At 46.4% G+C, this 19,776-nt stretch overlaps 1 protein-coding gene across 1 annotated transcript in view; it reads left to right on the top strand.

Moving 5' to 3' along the window:
- Nucleotides 1-2,007: 2,007 nt before the first annotated feature.
- CDAN1 (codanin 1) overlaps nucleotides 2,008-19,776 on the top strand; it is a 232,752-nt gene continuing 214,983 nt past the window's right edge. The window contains exon 1 of the mRNA XM_086937098.1: nucleotides 2,008-2,119. Coding sequence (XP_086793224.1) covers nucleotides 2,021-2,119 — 99 coding nt within the window. The 5' untranslated portion in view covers nucleotides 2,008-2,020. The remainder of the gene's footprint in view (nucleotides 2,120-19,776) is intronic.

The following is a 19,776-nucleotide window of genomic DNA, read 5'->3' as shown; positions in this document are numbered from 1 at the left end:
GAAATGTTACATTTCATGTAATGTTGTATATGTATTGGGTTGTTCTGGATCTAGATTGTTCTTAAATATATATGTATACATATATACATGCTCATAAATATCTATGTATAATCAAAATGTAGATATATTTAATGTAATGTTATATGTATTGGTTCTAGCTTTTCATTTTGTGTATATATATATATATATATATATATATATATATATATATATATATATATATATATTGCACCAACACTCCGTCACTCGAGAAAGATTACCACGGACACCTCACATGGATTGCAGATAGTTTAATCATATGAAGACTGCACAGCAACGTGTTTCGACTTAACGTCTTGATCACGCTAAAGAAGCTTCACAGTAAACACACTCAAATACAATTTAGTAAGTAGACATAAACAAAGGACTTAACCCAAAATGATAAAAAAGTGATATACGGTCTTCCGTGTCTTTTAGTGTTGTTGGGAAATTGTGATAATCAGGCTTGCCCACTTGGGCGATACTCCTTTCCAATATTATTTAAATCAAATAATTTTGACATCTATATACATCTCAAGCGGACACCTGTGGACATAGTATGAATTGCTAATGTTTGCACATTGTTAGTCAGTGACTACTTTGACTAGGCTAAAATGGCGGAACCACCGTATATCACTTTTTTATCATTTTGGGTTAAGTCCTTTGTTTATGTCTACTTACTAAATTGTATTTGAGTGTGTTTACTGTGAAGCTTCTTTAGCGTGATCAAGACGTTAAGTCGAAACGCGTTGCTGTGCAGTCTTCAAATGATTAAACTATCTGCAATCCATGTGAGGTGTCCGTGGTAATCTTTCTCGAGTGAGGGAGTGTTGGTGCAATAGTGTGCAGGGCTTCCGGTGCCCTGACCGCGGACCGCCCTGCAAGACGGCTTCTTCTATTACCGGAGCTTTGTTGCTTATATATATATATATATATATATATATATATATATATATATATATATATATATATACACACACACACACACACACAACAATACTTGAATTATTCATTAAATTCTTTTTGCACCGCTCATTTTTGAGTCCATGCCCGCTTCTGTTTAGGAGTTTTGGCATATTAAAGTCCATATCAGAATGGAGCATGTCTGAAAGATACAGTGCAAGCGCTGCCTAGCCTCGAGACCTAAAAACACAACCTAAACCTTCCTGCTGGACGTTAACTGCTAGCAAGCATGCCATTAACCTCCAATCACGTTTGTGCTCGCAAAAGAGCGCGCGCCAACCACACCAGACACGTATTCCCACACAGAGTAGCCCTGAGACCACCTGCTTCACGCGCTAACTTTGTCACGTGTCCTCGCGCGGTTGTTAGGGACGCTTCCAGAAAACGGAATCAGACGCAGCTCTGAGGTGATTGGCTATTTCTACCAATGGGTCTGTCTCGGAAATGGAAAAAGTACTGAAGTTGCAAATGACCACTCTTATAGTATCAAAATGTTGTAAATGATTTAATAGTCTTTCGTAGCAGTGGTAGCCCATGCCGGAAAATATTTTAAGTGTTGCACAAGACCTTCAAACAGTTCATGTGATAAAACGTTATATCGCCTTAAAGTGATAGTTAAACATTTCCTCCCTTTACGGATAAAAGTTAAATATCCTTTACTGGTAATTCTAAAAGGCATAGTTATGTAAAGCTTTCAAACAGACGTTCGCGTTTCTAGCTTATGCGTTCGATGTTTCTTTGTTATATTTCACCTCGCTCAACAGAAAACTTCGTTAGTACAATATGTCCGCCATATTACAAGCTGGCGTGAGCGACCCTGGTCTCTAGCACCTGATAACTTTACAGGATCATTGGGGAAATAATGCTAGCGTGTGCCTTGTTCGCATTTAGAACCTCATCCCCGCTAAGGCATATTACCTTGAGGGTTGCATGTTTGATCGGAGCCCCCCTTCAGCGGGCACGGGCGGGTGGTCAGTAGGCCAACCCCCCACTCTTGCCGCGCCAATAGAAGCACTCACTGCCAGGAGGCGGGAAAAGTATGGCGGCGGAGGTGCTGGAGCTTCTGCTGCGGGAAGAAGTGGCAGTCAGCGCCGTCCTGCATTATTTAAAGCGAGCGCATGGACAGCGGCCACCTCAGGTAAAGGCTATGCGCGTGTGAAGCAAAAGGGCTGTTACTAGAGGGCAGATCCTTACCCTCGATAGATGGCAGCAAAGACCTGTACAAGGAATAGACGCTAATCATATCTGACGGCCATCTTGGTAGATTGTGTGTGAGGTGACCAATGAGCGTTCTTATTTGGCGATTACGAGGGAGGCTGACTTCTACATCGAGGCTTGAAGCGCAAGGCTAGCGGGTGTGATTAGCGTCTAAGGCAGCTGTACAGCTTGTGTATGTGTTTCCAAGAATACAGATGTCCTTATTTTTGACTGATTGTCAGATACTTTTCCATCCTATTTATTGATTTGAGATTGAATGTGGCGCTGATCATAATATTGTAGATATAAGAGTGCTGTACACCTTCCATAGAACTATATCACACTATTCAGCTTATGTCCCTAGAAGTACAAAACATGTGGAACGTATACTTGGGGGGACAGTGTTGTCTGATGATTGGTTACTTAACAGTAATTTTCATTACTTCGTTTACGAGACTTTTCAGTCACAGTTATTTCTTCATACTATAGTGATCATTATCTCCTTGTGTGACTTCCCCGCCAGTCATTGCCTCATGAGCTTATACCCAGGCATCTAATCGGTTTTCAATAAACAATAGATAACGCCAAAAGTCACTTGTCCAGTTTAACCCAGTTCAAAAAAATAATACACACTGAAGATACATTTTGTCCCCAGTGAATTTAATACAGAAATGGGTGGTCTTTCAATTTTGGGTGAACATTGCAGCAGGGGGCAGTGTTAAAATTTTACAAACTCATAGCAATAAATTCCAAGTTCTAAAATACAAAAAGGGGGTATCTATGTATTTATTTAACTTTTACAATAATGACTTCCACAGCTCCCCCAACATACATTTTATTAATTTGTTTGACTTTGTCACCCCCCTAAGGGATTGGAATGACTTTGATAAAACAGCAGGTATTTGTCTGCACAGTGATTTTAATGCTAAGCTGTCCCACGATGCCTTTGCTGTCCCTAGGCCTAGCAGTAGAGGTCAAACCTGCCACAGGGGTGTCGAGCTGATGGAACCTTTGCAAACCCATGATCTGAGTAATGTTATGGACATTGCTGCTCTTACTAATAATGACAATCTATCTGATCTGACATTCAGAGGAAGGGGTAGTACTACAATTGATAACAGTTTTATCTCCGCCAGTCTAGAGGACTTTTTATTGTACACAGAGGTTTTTCCCACGCACCATGGTGATCACAACCCGATGAAAGTGCTGTTGAGATTGTTCCCCAGACCCGCGTATAAAACAGGACGTGATGCTAGAAACTTGGTACCTTCAACAGACAAACTAAGACTGGCTTGGTGAGGGGTTAATAGTGCAGACTTGTTTGTTAGGGCGGGCAGGGAAAATCTAAGACTCTTTGATTCCTGCTTGACAGGGCAGGAACCTAACCCTGGGGTAATTAGTACATTTATTAAAGTTTGTGAAGCCATAAAATCTGCGTTATCGAAACCCACTGCTACCACATCTCTTGGGCCCCCAGATTGTTTAATAGTGAGTGTTCAGTGATAAATAGTCAGTTACGCAAGGCCCTGTCCACAAAACAGAGGAGTCATCTCTCAGTTCAGTTGTTAAGAAAGAAGTTTAAGTTAGCTATCTCCCTGAGGAAGGAAGAACTACTAAATGAACAATGCGAATCACTTGATAATGGTTAGTTTAAAGAATGGAAAAATGTTTTTGGCTGCCGTTAAAGACATGAGAGCAATGGGACAAATACTAACACCAATCATCTGTAATTTAACCAGCGAGGTGTGGGAAGCTAATTTTTCTACAGCCCCCACTTATGACAAAGCTTTGTCTGAGTTCCCATCCCCTACAGGAATATCAATTTCCCTGTCCAACGTTGAGGAAGCTATTCATTAGAGCCTGGGTAATAAAGATCCAGGCCCTGATGGGTTACCAATCGACCTCATTAAGCACAAACCAGACATTTGGGCCCCGCTTTTGTTAAATGTTTTAAATAACCTAACCAATGCCCCGTTACCAAGCACCTGTTCAACCAGTATAATTGTCCCTATTTTTAAAAAGGGCGACCGTTCTCAGCCTGGTTGTTACACACCCATCTCCCTGATTGACACCACATTGAAAATCCTAGGGAAGGTTCTCTACAATACGATTGCAATCTGGACTGAAGAGAACTCTATCTTACAACCCTGTCAACTTGGTTTTAGGAGTAATGTAGGTACAATGGAACAATGCCTAAACCGTAGCCTTATAATTTGGAAATACACAATTGCACAGGGGTCACCAATATACTTGGCTTTTATGGACTTGAATTCAACCTTTGATTATGTTAATCAGTCCCAACTGTGGTCCATTTTATTGGAATATTGTTTGGATGAGGGTATAGTATATTTTTTTTAGCATATTAGCATAGGGATCTGAAAGCTCGGGTCAGGATCAATACAGGTGGGGAGGTCTCTAATGACATCAGAGTGTGCAAAGGGGTCTGGCAGGGATGTGTTTTGGCCCTGTTACTCTTTATTTTGTATATAAATAACCTGCAAACATCCCAACAGCTCTTACTAAAGAAGTCCCTAGAGTTAACAGTCATACACTCCCAGCCCTGCTTTGAGCTGACGATGCAGTATTAATGGGTCGTAAACCTAATGCACTGCAACCTTTTGGTGCAGGGCTTTGTTGATTTTATGGCCTCTTTAATCCTATGCACTAATAAAAAAAATCCTTTATAATGGCATACAGCCCGAGGACACGCCCTTTAATTATTCTCTCTGTGGGTAACCAAAGATTACAACGCAGTAGCACTTTCTCCCTTCTTGGGGATTGTTTTTGCAGCTATTGGTTCATGGTCTAATCACACAGTGTACTGCAGAAATATGTTTTTCAAAGCAATCAATTCGGTTCTTATCCCCGACCTCCTGGGTTGGAGAAGACTATCTTAACCATTGACACTTTAAAAAAATCTCAGTGTATACCCATTACAACCTATAGTGCTGAGGAATATGGCTTCTCAAAGAGCTGTAACATCCAGCAAGATGAAAATAGGTTTTACCAGAAACTCATGGGAGCCCCTATCTCTACGTCTCAATATGTTTGTGTTGGACCCGGCCCATTAGGCAGGTTCACCCCTAGACTTTTTGCGTTTTCCTAGCCTATTTATGGAACCTGGTGTTGGTGATTTTAGGCCTCTGCGCACTTTTTCACTGTGGTACAGTGTAAAGTGCATGAGCTCTCTGTATGTGTGGTGAGTGACCTGCCCTCCCATAGGAATGAATGGGGAGTATGTATGCCCATGGTAGTTCCTGATGTGTGGGGAGTGCAGGGGCGAGTTTGGTATGTATCAACTCGTGAGAGTGAATGCTGCAAAATGATGTATGCGACATGACTGTGTCTAGTCTAGAAGTACTACTTTTGGAAGTTGGCATATTTGTGTAAGTTGGTGCTAGCGTGTGATTGGCTGGTGAGCCTGGCCCAGAGTGCATGGGCCTGCTTGTGGATTGACTGTCTGGTTTGAGGATGACAGGGGCTGGAGAGCCCAGGAGGTTGTCTGAGTCAGCCCATGGATGAAAGGCAGCATCTGCTGCCAGGGAAGTGGGAGGAGATGGCACCTGATAGTGAAGGGCTGTGCCTGCCTAACTACAAAGCTGGCTCCACCTCCCGCTGGGCGACTGACACCTCTGTCCCTGATACTGAAGGGGACTTCCCTCTAAACCAGTCCAGCTGGTTCTCACACTGCCTGCTTCAAAGGACTTCAAAGGTTTTGCACTGTATAAGAAGGGGTTGTATCCCCTTCCAAGATGTTCTTGTTTCTGACTTGAATCTACCAGGGGCGGGCGCTGCCCAGCCCCTGGATGCCTGGAGGACTGCTGGGGGACTCTTCCTGCCTGTCCCCCTGCCTGCTGCACTTCCTGGAGGACTCTTGTGTGCTGGGGGCTATGCTGCTCCCTCTCCTAGGACTGCTAAGGTCCTGGACTGCTGAAGGACTTTTGGCTTGCTTTTGTCAAGGCTTATGCTAGCCTGGAAGTGCCTGGAGGACTTTGCTGCTGAGTGCGCCTGGGAGCGCTTTATTTTTAAACCCTTCTTGGTCCTTGTAGCGCTGGGGGAGTGCTGGATGTTGTCTCTAGCGCTTATGAGCGCTTCATATGGCTGTAGCGCTTGGAACGCGCTGTATTTGGATTATAGCGTTTAAGAGCGCTTCCGCGGACTTGCCGCTTATTTGTCCGTTTCTATTTTGAAGCCGGAGCCCACCCGGCATTACCTTCGTGGAATCACCGCCACCGGCCCGGCGATCCGAGGCGCTGCACCCGCCTCCCCACTGAGGCGGGTGCAGCCATTGGTGGCCCTCGAAACCGGAAGTCAGGCAGGCCCGGCCGTGACGAAGGCGGGGCCTGCCATGGGGCGGAAGTGAGGCGACGAAGGAGCATGGTGGCGCCGGTGTAAGCAGGACTCCCGTGTCTTGGGGAGAGCCCTGCTGGTGACCTGGATGATGTTGCCGGTCTCCCGTGATTGAGAGGGAGACCGGAGAAGAGGAGAGCCCCGACGCGAAGGCCGAGAGCAGCTGAGCTTGCAGGCGGGACTCCGTGATGGAAGAGGAGCCCCGCGCTGCACAGAAGAAGAAGCCGCCGCCCGGAGGAGCCCCGCCCAGGAGAGCCCGGTGAGTTGAAGGGCTGGGGGGCTCCGCGTGGGCCACTGTTGGTGCCTGCTGAAGGCACAGTGACTGCGAAGAGCGGCCCCACTTGGCAGCGGGCCGCTCCAGCACCTGGGGGCATTTTTAAGAAGTTAGAGTCCCCCGTAGGGGACTCCACCGTGAGTGGGACAGAAGAGAGGAGGGACGCCGGGACACGTTGTCGGTGTCCGCCCCTCCAGCAGCGCGAGCTCGTGCCCCTTGTTCGTGGGGGGGCCATGAGAGCTTCAAGGGCGGCCCCGGTTGGCAGCGGGTCGCCCCAACGCGTGTAGAGCCCCGAGAGGCTCCTTGCCCCTATCGTTGTGTTCAGAGCCATGGAGGCTCTAAGGGGGCAGATTTGTTTTACGGGCCCAGAGAGGCTCGAGGTGCCCTACGTGATTTGAAGAGCTAGAGGGCTCCAGGGGCCTATATGTGTCCCAGAGCCTGTGTGGCTCCAGCATGGCGCAGTTTGCGCCCAAGGGTCAGTGAGGACCCTGTCGCAGTTTATTTTATTGCGATGCCCAGGTGCCCAGCACTTTGTGGTCACCTGCCACGTTTAGGCTTTTTGTACTTTGGACTGGCGCTGCATGGCAGCGCGCCCTGACATTGGACACAGGGCATCCTTGCCCCAACAAGGCCAGTTGGCCTAGGGACTGCCACAGGTAGTGGCTTATGTATTGTAGGCGCAATGTGATTTCTATGCTTTTAAATAGTAATTGCCTACTGTGTGTTTTTGCGCTATTGACTTATGTTATGGCACCTCTGAATGTTTATGCATTATGTGTCTTCCTTTCCATGCGCTGCACCTCTGAATGTTTAGTCATCATGTGTCTTCTTGCGCTGCACCCCTGAATGTGATTTTATTGCATCATGTGCTCTATTCTTAACACCTCTGAATGTTTAGTCATCATGTGTTTCTCCTTATTACTCCTCTGAATGTGTTCATGCATCATGGGTAAGGTGTTCTGGTTTATGCCCCTAAATGTGGTTATTCTTAGGTGGTTGTCTTTTCTACTCCTCTGAATGTAGGTTTATTGCATCATGAGTAATGTATTCTTTCTTAGACCCCTAATGCTGTGTGATACTTAGGTGGTTCTTCTTTCTTAGTACAGGTGGTCTTAGTAAGGTCCTGGTTCCTGTTACCAGTGGTTACTGGTTGTTATCTTTGATTTATTATTTTATGTTACATTTATTCTTTATTCTAGAAGTGATTTGATATTCTACATTTTATCTAGAAGTGATATATCTGAATATGACAGTGGCCCTTGTGGCCCTGTCTTGTGTACATAATCCCTGTGAATATTGCCCGTGCTAGTTGGCACCACGTATATGTGTGATTTTATCTGATGTGTTTTTACAATACAAAAGTTATTTTTATAATAACCTTGTGTGGAGTCTCTTCTGTGGTGTGCCTAGTATGTTGTTGCTGTTGTGCGCTGGCGCAAATGCTTTACACATTGCCTCCGAGTTTAGCCTTACTGCTTGTGCCAAGCTACCAAGGGGGTGAGCAGAGGTTATCTTGGCGTGTGACTTCCTTGCCCTGACTAGAATGGTGGTTTCTGCCTGGCTTTGGCGTCAGCCTTAGCCTACCAGAAATAGCCAGTTCTAACAGTTTGTCATAGCAAATTACATTTACACTATATTGAAGATATATAAAGACCCGTCCTGCTCTATTTTAGCTAGCCATTTAGAAAAATCCAGCAGCATCCCTCACAAGAGAACTTGTATGAGATTGCCTTAAGTGCGACAAGCCCATGGACATTCCATGGCTATCTGTGGTGCGATCTATCTTAGGCAGGGTTGATTATGAACATATCTTTGAAAGCCCACACAAGATAGACACTTTAAGTAAAAAAGATCTCCAATCGGCACGATATACCCATTATAGAAAGGACAGATTTGATAGGGAATCCAGGAAACCAACTGTATCCACTTTTATGTCCTTCAAGTATACTCATTATCAGTTGGTTAGCTATCTTACTAAACCTATGGGCTGTTGGGAGCGGGGTCTCCTCTTCCGTTTAAGGACTGGCACAGTGACATTTTTATTATGTTCCCCCTTGGTTTTTATGCTAATCTTGATTCTTTGCCATGCCCATGTGACATCTGGGCAAACAAAACTACATTTTTTATTCTTCTGCAAGTTTTATATACAAAACACTAAGTTTTAATACCTTTTTAAAAAAAACACTCGATTTTGGGTTCGCATATAGGATTATCTTGAACTTGGAAGATGATGATTTGGTATTTTACGTGGGTGCTTTCTTGAAAACTGCAGTTCACACACGTAACACAATGTGCAATGTATAAATAACATCTTTATTGCATTGGTTTTATATAATGGTATTATGATTATTGTGAATGTGTCTATTTTATGTATTACGTGCGAATTGCACTTTCACAGATATGTTTTTATCCGAATAAAGTGAGTGAATTGAAAAGAAACTGGAGAAGAACGTAACCGTGGCAAAACTAAATCTTCAGAACAATGTTGGAGGGACATTTTGCACAAACTGTGTACATGGGTTAATAATATCCGTATAAGGCAAAGACCTTAATAAGGGTTCTGAACATAATATAACTCCCAATTCTCCCAACCTTCTTTCGGAACTGGCAGTTACCAAAAGTAGCACCTTGACTTATACAAATTTCAAGTCCACTTGATCTAAGGGGGGGGATTTACATCTTTTTCTATAGTGAGAGTTACTTCTAATCAAGAAAAATCTGCCTGACCGATGATACGATTTTATCATTGTAAAATTGCAACCACATAAGTCAACACCACACCATTTTTTTTCCAAACGTAGTTTATTGGGTTTTTGTGCAGTTCTCGCACATATACATACAAACCAATAGTCACTAAAACATCTTAATTCCGGCAATAATCCCCCGTCCCTTTGTTCGTTACATGTAATGTCACACAATTAGTGCATTGCAGTCAATCAACCATAATAAACAGCGCCCGTCAATTTACATACCCTCAACTATTACAGCTCCCTCCTCCCCGCTCCCCATCCCTCGTCACCGACGTGCACTTCAGTATCAGTCCCTTTTATCATGTGTGTTCAGGAGTCACTATATTTTAGCCTCTTGATGTACCTGTTATGGCTCGGGCACCCTCTTTATCATTGACATCTCTACTCATTCCTCCTGTGTCTTATAATCTTGTAATGCCTGCACTAACGTCTCCCACGCCGTTGCTGCCTCCAACACTCTGTCATTGTTCCGCCGTCTCGCCTGCTGGTATCTCAGTGTGCTTTCACTGCTTGCCCACTTAATAAACTCACCCCTCCATCTCCTGCTGCTAGGTCTAACTGTCGCCTTCCAATGTTTTGTGATTTCTCGTTTTGCCAGTATGAGTCCCATATCTACAAATTTACTCGTTACTTTGTTTTTCGATGTATGTGGAAACCAATGCAGAACGCTAGTGGCCATGTCAAATGTCCAGTTGTCTCTCCGTAATCGTGTTTAGGACGTCTCCCACCTCCTCCCAGTAGGATCTCATCACCGGGCAAGACCATAGCATGTGTTCTAATTCTACCCCGGATCGTGCACATCTGGGGCACGCCGCCTCCTCCACCTTAAAATATTTCCGGATCCTTACTGGCGTTAAGTATACTCTATGGAGTATATAGAAATGCGCTAGTTGGAACCTCGTGTTTCTTGTGCTCTTCCAGGCTCTACGCACTATCTGTGTCCAGGTGGCGTCAGGAATGGTTTTCCCTGTGTCCGCTTCCCACTTTTCTTTCAGTGTCTCCAGGGGCGCAAACCCTTCATTGAGCATTCTGGAGTAAAGACATGTGATGCCTTAAAAGTTCCGCTGCCATCGTGGTGTATTGGCATGCCATCGTCATCTTAGGTTCCGTCAGCCCTTCACGCCAGTGTGCCTGCAGCGCCCTCGTCAGCGCTGCACGTAAGAGGAATCCCCCTCTCGGAAGATCATACCTCTCTTGTAATGCTTGATGGGGCAGCATTTCTCCCTCCTCATATAGGTCTCTAAGTATTTGGATTCCTGCATTTTCCCACTCCTGTAATTGCAACCAGTCACCGCCGTGTGGCAATGCAGTTGCCATTCCCAATGGGATTTCGGGTGCATATGGATGTAAGACTACCGCCCTACGTTGGGAGCGATTCCAACAGAGTCTGAGCGTTTTTTCTTCCGTTAGGAGATCCCTAAGGTCTAATTTTTGTTGCAGTACTATAAATGACAGGATGTGGTGCGGTACTCCCCCACCCCTCTGCTGTTCCGGACCTCTAAATTCTTTCGCTATTGCTTGTGTTAAGAACTGAAGTTGAGCCGCTAAATAATACAGCTCGAAGTCCGGTACCGCTAGGCCTCCCTCAGCTTTGGGTCGCATGAGCGTCGCCAGTGCTACCCTACGTCTAACCGTTCCCCACAGGAAATTCATTATGAGCGATTTCAACAATCTGAACGCTGAGCACAGTATCCATATTAGCAATTATCTAAAAAGGTATAAAAAAACGAGAAAGCGCTATCATTTTTAATAGAGCTATTCGACCCGTCACCGACAATGGGAGGATGGCCCAAAAGGCCATACTAATTTTCAAAGCCCTCATGCCACGTCCCACGTTCCCCTCTAGCATGTCAGTGGCAGCGTGATAGACATGCACTCCCAGGTATTTCAAACAGGTGGGCTCCCACCTCACTTCCCTATCTGTATCGGGCTGGGTCTCCCCCTGCCTCACCGGGAACAGGCATGTCTTTGACCAATTTACTCTCAGGCCCGAGATGTCTCCAAATTCTGAAAGCAAGTTCCCTGCTCCCACCAGCGCTTTGTCAGCATCCTCAAGAAATAGCAGTAGATCGTCTGCATACAGCGATATATATTGCTGATCTTCTCTGCTCCACAAACCCCCATAGTAGGTCCCCAATCGGACTCGTGTCGCTAGTGGTTCTACCGCCAAGGCGAACAGCAAAGGGGAAAGTGAACACCCCTGTCTCGTTCCCCGAGCTACCGGGTATTGTGACGATATCAGCGTTCCAACTCGCACCCTGGCTACAGCTGACGTGTACAATACCTTTGTCCATTGAATAAAGTCCGCCCCCAGGCCGAAGCGCCCCATTGTTTTATATAAATATCTCCATTCTAAGCTGTCAAACGCCTTCTCAATATCTACCGACAATACCATTGGTTGCTGTGCCCCTGGGTGGTCGTGCTCCAGCAAGCGCACCAATCGCTGTGGTGAAATGTGGCTCAATGGTTCGAGCGGCAGACCCTGATGCAGAGGTCTAGCCCTGGACCAGGGTTCAATTCCCCGCCTCGGCAGGTCTTGGGCTCAAAAAAATTCCACGGACCTGATAATTCTCTCCTCGGTGCCTATTCCAATCATGGAGTCCCACTCTGCAACTCTGGGCAATAGCTTGCTTAATCTCCACAACGGCCCCCACAACGCTAAGGATGCCTGGCCTCCACCTTGGGGGTGCCCAGGAGTGGACGCCTCACAGGGAAAGCCAGGATGGGTTCCACAGCGGTATTCGTACAAGCGCCTTGAGACCCTTGTAGGTGAGTAGTGCGCTATACAAGTATCAATTTATCGCCGGATGTTTGTAGTCGTATTTCTCATCAGTACGAAACCAGCTTGATCTTCATGAATTAACGTGGTCATATAGTTTAAAAGGTGGGTCGCTAAGATACTGCTCAATATTTTGTAATCTGTGGTTAGCATCGATAATGAGCGGTAGGAGGTCGTATTTGTTCCCTCACGACCTGGCTTCAAAAGCGGGATTACTGGAGCTTCCCGCATGGAATTAGGCAACTGTCCCAGCTCTTTCGCCTCTCTGTAGACCACGTGGAGTCTCAGCACCAGCAGGTCTATATATTTCTCGTAGAACTCTATTGGTAATCCGTCTATTCCCGGGGTTTTATTTCTGGCCATATTCTTAATAGCACTCCGAATCTCTCCCAGTTCTATGTCCTGACCCAAGCCTTTCGCCTGCTCCTCTTCCAGCCCAGGCAGTGGCAGCTCTTCCAGAAAGGCGTTGATGGCAGGGTCCCCGGCTATCAGTGAGCTCTTATAGAGTTCCTCATAATAGCGCAAAAAAACGTGCAGGATCTCATTTTGGGTGTGAACTATCTCTCCACTATCCGTCTATAATGCCAGTATAGGGGAACCTCTCTTTGTTGAATTGGCCAACCAAGCCAGCAAGGTTACTACCTTGTCTCCTTCTGCATGAGCCCTCGTCGTATAAGCCTTATGACCGAAGCAGCGCAACCTTTCTATCTCTGCTGCCACTGCTTCTTTCGCTGCTTTAACCTCCTCCTGAAGCTCAGGGTGACAAGGCCTTGTCTATTCTGCCGTTTCATAACCTATCCTCAGCTCGGTTCAGGTTGCATAAGAGCACCTTCCGCACTCCAGCATGATTCCCTATGTAAATCCCCCTCATAACCACCTTAAAGGCATCCCATTCTATTGCCCTTGTGGCGGTCGAGCCAGCGTTCTCCTCAAAATAATGGGTGGTCTCTTCCCTCACTGCTCTTTGGAAAACCGGGTCGTCCAGCGTTTCAGGTCGTAATCTCCATGTTGAGATGCATGAGATCCCGGTCATCCAGTGCATGGTGAACAGCAACGGATTATGATCGGAGATCGTCCTAGTCAAGTATTCAGACTGCACAATGGCGGGCATCACCGTGGGGGAGCACAACACTGTGTCCAGTCTGACATGCAGCTCATGCATCCCAGAGAAATAGGAAAAGTCTCGATCCAGCGGGTGATGCGTACGCCACGCATCTACTAGTCCCCACCTGGTCTGCCAGTCTAGCCTACCTTTGGTCAGCCTATGTATCGGGGAATCGGCCAGTGGGGGCTGCGACCTATCTAGTGATATATCTGTTATGGAATTGAAGTCTCCACCCATCACCAAAGGACTCGCAAGATAGTGCGCTAAAGAACCCGATAGCTTCGCCAGGAAACCCAACTGATTGGCATTAGGTGCATAAATGCTACAAAATGCTATATCCCTGCCTCTAAGCTTACCTTCTATGGCCACAAACCTGCTTTCAGGGTCTATCGTCTGTCGAACTACTTGAAAAGGAACCCCCGCTCTAATCCAGATCAGAGCGCCTTTTGCAAACGCTGAGTAGGTGGTGTTATACACTTGGCCCTTCCATCTTCGCTGCAGTGCCACGCCCTCGGCCTTAGTTAAGTGAGTTTCCTGGAGTAGTGCTTTGTGTATCCCCCTGTGGACTAAGTAGGCGTGTATCTTATGTCGTGTGTCATAGTAGGCAGCCCCCTCACATTCCAGTTAATGCATCGTAAATCAGCGGTATCACCCATTCTCCATAAGTAACCATTGCATTTTAAATCGTGACTCTGCGTCTACATCGGTGACTATCCCTCCCCAACTCTCCTCCAAACACCCCCAGCTACCCACCCCCCCAAGAACAGGACCTAGTAACAACCATCTAGTTCCCATCCAAACCATTCCAAACTCTAACACACTTCTAAGCCCAACAGCAGACACTGAGGGCACGCCTTAAGGGCGATGAGGGGGGCTGTGTGTCGACGACGGGCCGCAGCCCTACTCCTGTACCCCTCACAGTCCAACCGAGCCCCAGATAATTGGACACCTCAGATGCCACCCCTCCCCCAACATCAATCAAACACCCCCCCCCCTAAAACCTGTATCAGGGAGTCCTCTGTTGTCCCGAGTTCTCAACCCATTCGACTCTCCGGATATGACTAGCCTTCATCCAACATCCCCTCTGCTGTTGTTGGCGTGACCCTCGGTAGGCGCACACTGTCCGTCTCCGAGTGTTCCGTGTCAGACAGAGTGTTGTCCTTCTCCGATTCTGATCCTCCCAGCGATGGAGACTCCTGTGTTCCTGACAATGCGGCCACCACTTCCAACACGTCTCGCCGTTCTGCTTCCTTCTGCGACAAATATGGTCTCCTCAGGCCCCGCTGTCTATTACGAAGCCTCCACGATTTCCGTTGAGGTAGTCCTTCTGCGACGACTCTTGCCCTTTGTTCGTTGTCGTCCTTCCCAGCTCTGTACAGCTCCAGCCAAGCACAGGCATCATCCGAGGTATCAAAAAACATGTTTTGCCATCAACAATGATCCTCAGCTTAGCCGGGAAAAGGATGGAGTATTGAAGTCCTTTGTTTCTCAATTCCCTCTTGATGGCTAGAAAAGAGGTTCGCCGGCGCTGGGTTTCATATGTGTAGTCTGGAAATATATTAACCCTGCTATTCCCCACTTGGTAGGGGCCATCCACTCGTGCTTTCTGGAGCAGCAGGTCTCTGTCCCGGAAGTGCAGCAGTCGGGCCACCACCGGTCGTGGGGGCCGCCCCTGCTGAGGTGGCCTAGCCGGTATCCTGTGTGCTCGCTCCAAAGTATAGAAGGTAGATAGGCCTTCCGGTGCCACCACTGTTTTGAGCCATGTTTTTCAAGATATTGTACCATGTCCGGCCCTTCAGTTTTTTCCGGCAAACCTACTATGCGGATGTTGTTCCTGCGATTGAGTCCTTGGGCATCTTCTGCCCTCCTTTCCAATGCATCGATACGCTTCAATACATTAGTCATGGTGGCTTTGAGGTCCTTCTGTGATGGTTCGATGGTTTAGAGTGCTCCATCAACTGATTTGACTCTGTCAGCCAATTTACCATGGTCGACCCTCAGCAAGTCCAATCCCATGGCCACCTGTGCTATGTCTTGCTGGAGCGCTTAGCGGGAGTCCGCTATAGCAATCAGGACTTTATCTAGCTGATGTTGCAGGTGGGGGTCCCGCAATTGCTCAGGATCTGCTTGCTCCCCTCGATCAGGCAGTTTGCCATCCAATGTTGGCTGAGCTCCGCTCTTGCTCCCTTTTGGCTTCCCCATGTTCAGGCCAAGCAGTGGGGATCGTCACTTGCCCTGCCCTCTTGGTTAGTTTGTTACAGTTCAGCTCTGGGGATTTCCGCCTACAACAGCCCCCAAGGGTCGCGGTTCTCCACCCTGCCCGATCTGTAATCTGTTAGGACCGGTCCCAGGTTCGAGACGTTATCAGTGGGTGGGGTGGGGGGGGTATAGCCTTAGTCAACGTCTGTCCAAGCCTTAAATGTCCAGGTACCAGCGCCAGTAACGATGTTGCGTTCTGCCAGTCTCCCCCCTTCATCCCCATCTAGGGTCTTCAGGATTCCCCTGGCATATAGTTGTGTTGGCCGCCATCTTCCCCTGTGTCCTCTCAGGACGGGTCTCTCTCGCGCTGAATCCCCAGTATGGTTCCCCCTCTGGTCTCAGTGCGTGTTGCCTAATATGTGGCAGAGCTCCAACTGCCACCGGGGCCGCTTGATACATCCAGCCAGATATTCTCCAGAGCCGTCACTCCAGGGTACACACCAAGTGCGCCCCCGTGTCCAAAGCCTGATTCCGCCGTATGGTCTGGTGAGAGTGGGGTCCGCGCTATATGTATATTTATGTATATGTATGTTTGTCGCTTTTTACAGCCCTGACGAAGTTCCACAAGGCTAATGGAACGAAACGCGTTGGCTGTGCCTGTTTTTGAAAAAAACTGTTAAATAAAGAAGAAGATACATAATACACTATCCTTCCTTTGGACTCTGATTGTGTGCACCTTCCATTTTATGTTTTTGTATCCTTGACCTGAACACCTATTGGTAGCAGGTGTAGGAAGAAGTTTGCACCACCCGAAATTTAGAAATATAGAACCAGTAGTGCTTGACCTAGGTCTGCTGCCTTGACCCTTTTGGAATTCTGCTATGCGTTCCAGCGGGTATTCACGGCCCCAGCAGCAGTCTCTCACCGTCTCCTGCCGGCCGTCCTGTGCCTGAGTGTAGACCTCCCCGCTCCAACACCGGCTGGCCCGCTCACTCGTCCCTCCGGGACAGGGTGCGTCTCAGACTCAAAGCCCCCGCTGCTCGCAGCTCCCAGCCGCACTCTGCTTCGCTCCCCAGCACTAGGGCAGACGCTCCTACGGCCGTCTTCGATCACAGGGATACCTCAAAGACTCCCGGTGCGTCTCTACACAGGTCCCAGCCGTTCCCTAGTCGTCGCCCGGTGCGGTCTTGCCTCTCGCCCACCTCTCATTCGGTGTCCGAGGGCTCTCCGGGTGCCACCATTGTTCACCTCAGTGTGGGTCGGAAGCCGCGTCCGCTCGTAGCCGTCCTCACAATCGCGGCCGCTCGGAGTTTCGGTTTCCCATCTTGGGCTTCACTTCACACACCGCACCGGCCAGTTTTCAAACGAGCCTTACTGGATCCCCAGGCCAGGCTCTAGCCTCAGATCGCTTTCCAAGGGGGGCTACCCCTTCCCCTTCCCTCCAGCAGGAGTCGGGGGTCTCGAGTTCCGTTTATTCAGGATCTTTGGGGGCTCGGTTGCGGAGCCCACTGCTTAGGCGGCTACCTTCATTGGCACCAAGCCACGCCCCCTCAACATCACACTATGACCACCCAAATCAGGATACCAGTAGTGACTACCTAAGGAATTCAGGTACGGTTACTAGCAAAGATGCCATGAAAAAGCTTATCAATAGTAAATGTCTCCACCTAATGATATAACAGCCGACGCATTGTGTGTACTGTTGCACAAAAGACAACCACACCAATATGTCTCCACAACTCAGCTTGACTTATTCAGTTATGAATTTTGAATGTATTTTGGAATTGCAACATTTAGCCTTCACCAGCACATCAGTTTCTGAACATACACATATTTCCCTACCAAATACCATTTTGGGCAAACAAGCTAAGTGTTCCTTAAGAAAACTCTTTCCTAAAAAAACATATTTTGTCATCAAAATATAGTTTTTGAATTTTTTGAAGTACTTAGTCAATCAATCAAATTTTATTGCTTCTGAGCATGATCTCACCTAACTGAAATTCCTTCTGAGGAACTTAATGAAGTAGTTAAGAACCAACTATAGTCATCGTTTTCTTTTAGCATACACATTAAAACTAGTTCACCTTCATGCCATGGCAAGCACTAAAATTACAATTATTCCTACTAAAGAGTTCATGTATGTTCTAGGAGGTCCCTTTTTTACATTGGTTGTCACAAAAGGAGTATTTTACTCTTAGACCAAAAAGGAATACTTTGTTATTATTACATTTATTTAGTCCTGTAGGTCTAAATATCTATAAACCAATATCTAAATAGGAGGGGTGGGTGATAGTAATGAACATAATTATGATATTAGACTGAATTGCAAATCTGCAATTCTGTAAAATTACAGTTTTCCAGAAGTTGCCACCTCTGGGTATTCCCCATTTGAAATAATGTGGGGAAGGAAACAGATCAAAATGCAATCCTGGATGTCTAATCAGCCCCAGGGTAATTAAGTGGTCTGAGGCGGAAGTGAGGTAGAAGTTGCATAATACACATAATGGTTATAAAATATATCACAGCAGGAATTATGGGGTTCAGCCACAAAATCGGGCCGTGTTGTTCAGGTGTTAAAAAATTCTGCATAGTTGGATGATGGGAAGTGCTGGCATAAGAGCAGAGTGGTGCTTTGTGGTCATCTGGTTGAAGAAAGGGAAATAACAACTTCCTTCCCATGTGTGATGTTGATGATAGTGACAATGGTATGCAAAAGGGATCAACCACTACAGGGTTAGGAGTTAGGAATGAAGATTTTGGGGGAATTCATACATTTGGCAATGATGTAGGTCCTCAGGAGTTGCCTGAATGTTCAATAAGATTAGCACCTATGAATTCCAGGATGTCAAGAGTAGAGGGTTTAGCATCCAAAACCAAAACCAGAAGTAGACTAACCTGTGAGTGTATTGAGGTGAATGCAAGTGACACACTTCTCTCTTCTGTTCACTATGATGGATCGAGAACCAATGTTTTGGCAGGCGGTGCAACTGAAATGGATGCACAAGCGCCCTGATTTGAATGATTCTCTGTGAATGATTCTGTTTCAAGTTTTATTTGAAGAATCCTACTCAAAATGTTGGTTGTTATCTTCATCTCCTATTCCATTTGTTTTATTTCCTTTTCAACTGTTTTAATTGTCCATATAAGCTACTGGTACATTTATATCATTTTTCCTATTTTATTTTATAAGGGAGACAATGTTTAGTGTTGTGTTTAGCCTCAACTTTCTTCTTCTCGTTCTAATATGCAACCCCTGCTAATGTGCTTAGGTCAAAGGAGGCAGGCAGGCTACCCAATCACTATTACATGAGTTTACCACCTTTCGTGTATTCTGTTTCCATAACAGGATTTATACAATGTAGAATAAGAACTCTTCTAGCCCTGTCTTGAGGGAAGTGCTACCCTTCTCTAGACAGGCTTTAGTGCTTTGACGGGGGTGTACAGCAGTATGTAAATGCAATAACAGTACAAGATGTTGTTCCAGATTTCTTGTGCAGCAGCAAAGAAAGATTGTCAGGGTCTTTTTTTAAAATTTATATAATCTTGTGATCTCCAGAGTGAGCAGCTCTTTTCCTTCAAATGTTGGTCATGGATAAAAAGAGTGAACATAAAATATTTGACCTCATAATCAGAATATTTATCTAATGCGGGTATAGTCCAATTTTGGTAATCTAATGTGCCTCTTTGGTAACAGGACCCTTCATTCACTGCCTAGAATCTACATAGACTTGTCAACCCACGTTCAGGACTGTCCAGCAGCACACGCTTGAATCTAGACCCATCCACAAGTGGAGATAAAAGCGTGCAAAGCAATGTGGAGCTAAAAACGTTTGCTGAACGACAACTTAAATGTTGAGAAACCTTCTCTCCTGTGCACAGTGATTTCCTGCCCTTTCTAGATCGCTATTCCCCACCATTAAATACTTTGTTTCTGACACTGGTTTGTAATGTGGGCTAAAGGGCAGAATTTAAAGTATACAAAAAAGTGATCTCTCCAGTGGGAACAGTCCAGCCCAAACTGCCAAGTGAGGTCCGCCGTGAACCAGAACACAAGCATCACAGGGCCGGTTTCACTCTAGTTAGGGCTCATCAGCCAGGTATTGTTGGTTCCAGTGGCAGTGTGCACAGGACCCACATCTGG

The sequence above is a fragment of the Lissotriton vulgaris genome, chromosome 9 (genome assembly GCF_964263255.1).
Source record: "Lissotriton vulgaris chromosome 9, aLisVul1.2, whole genome shotgun sequence".
Taxonomy (NCBI): Eukaryota; Metazoa; Chordata; class Amphibia; order Caudata; family Salamandridae; genus Lissotriton; species Lissotriton vulgaris.
Note: the sequence above shows the minus strand (reverse complement) of the source record. Positions and strands in the feature narration are given on the sequence as shown.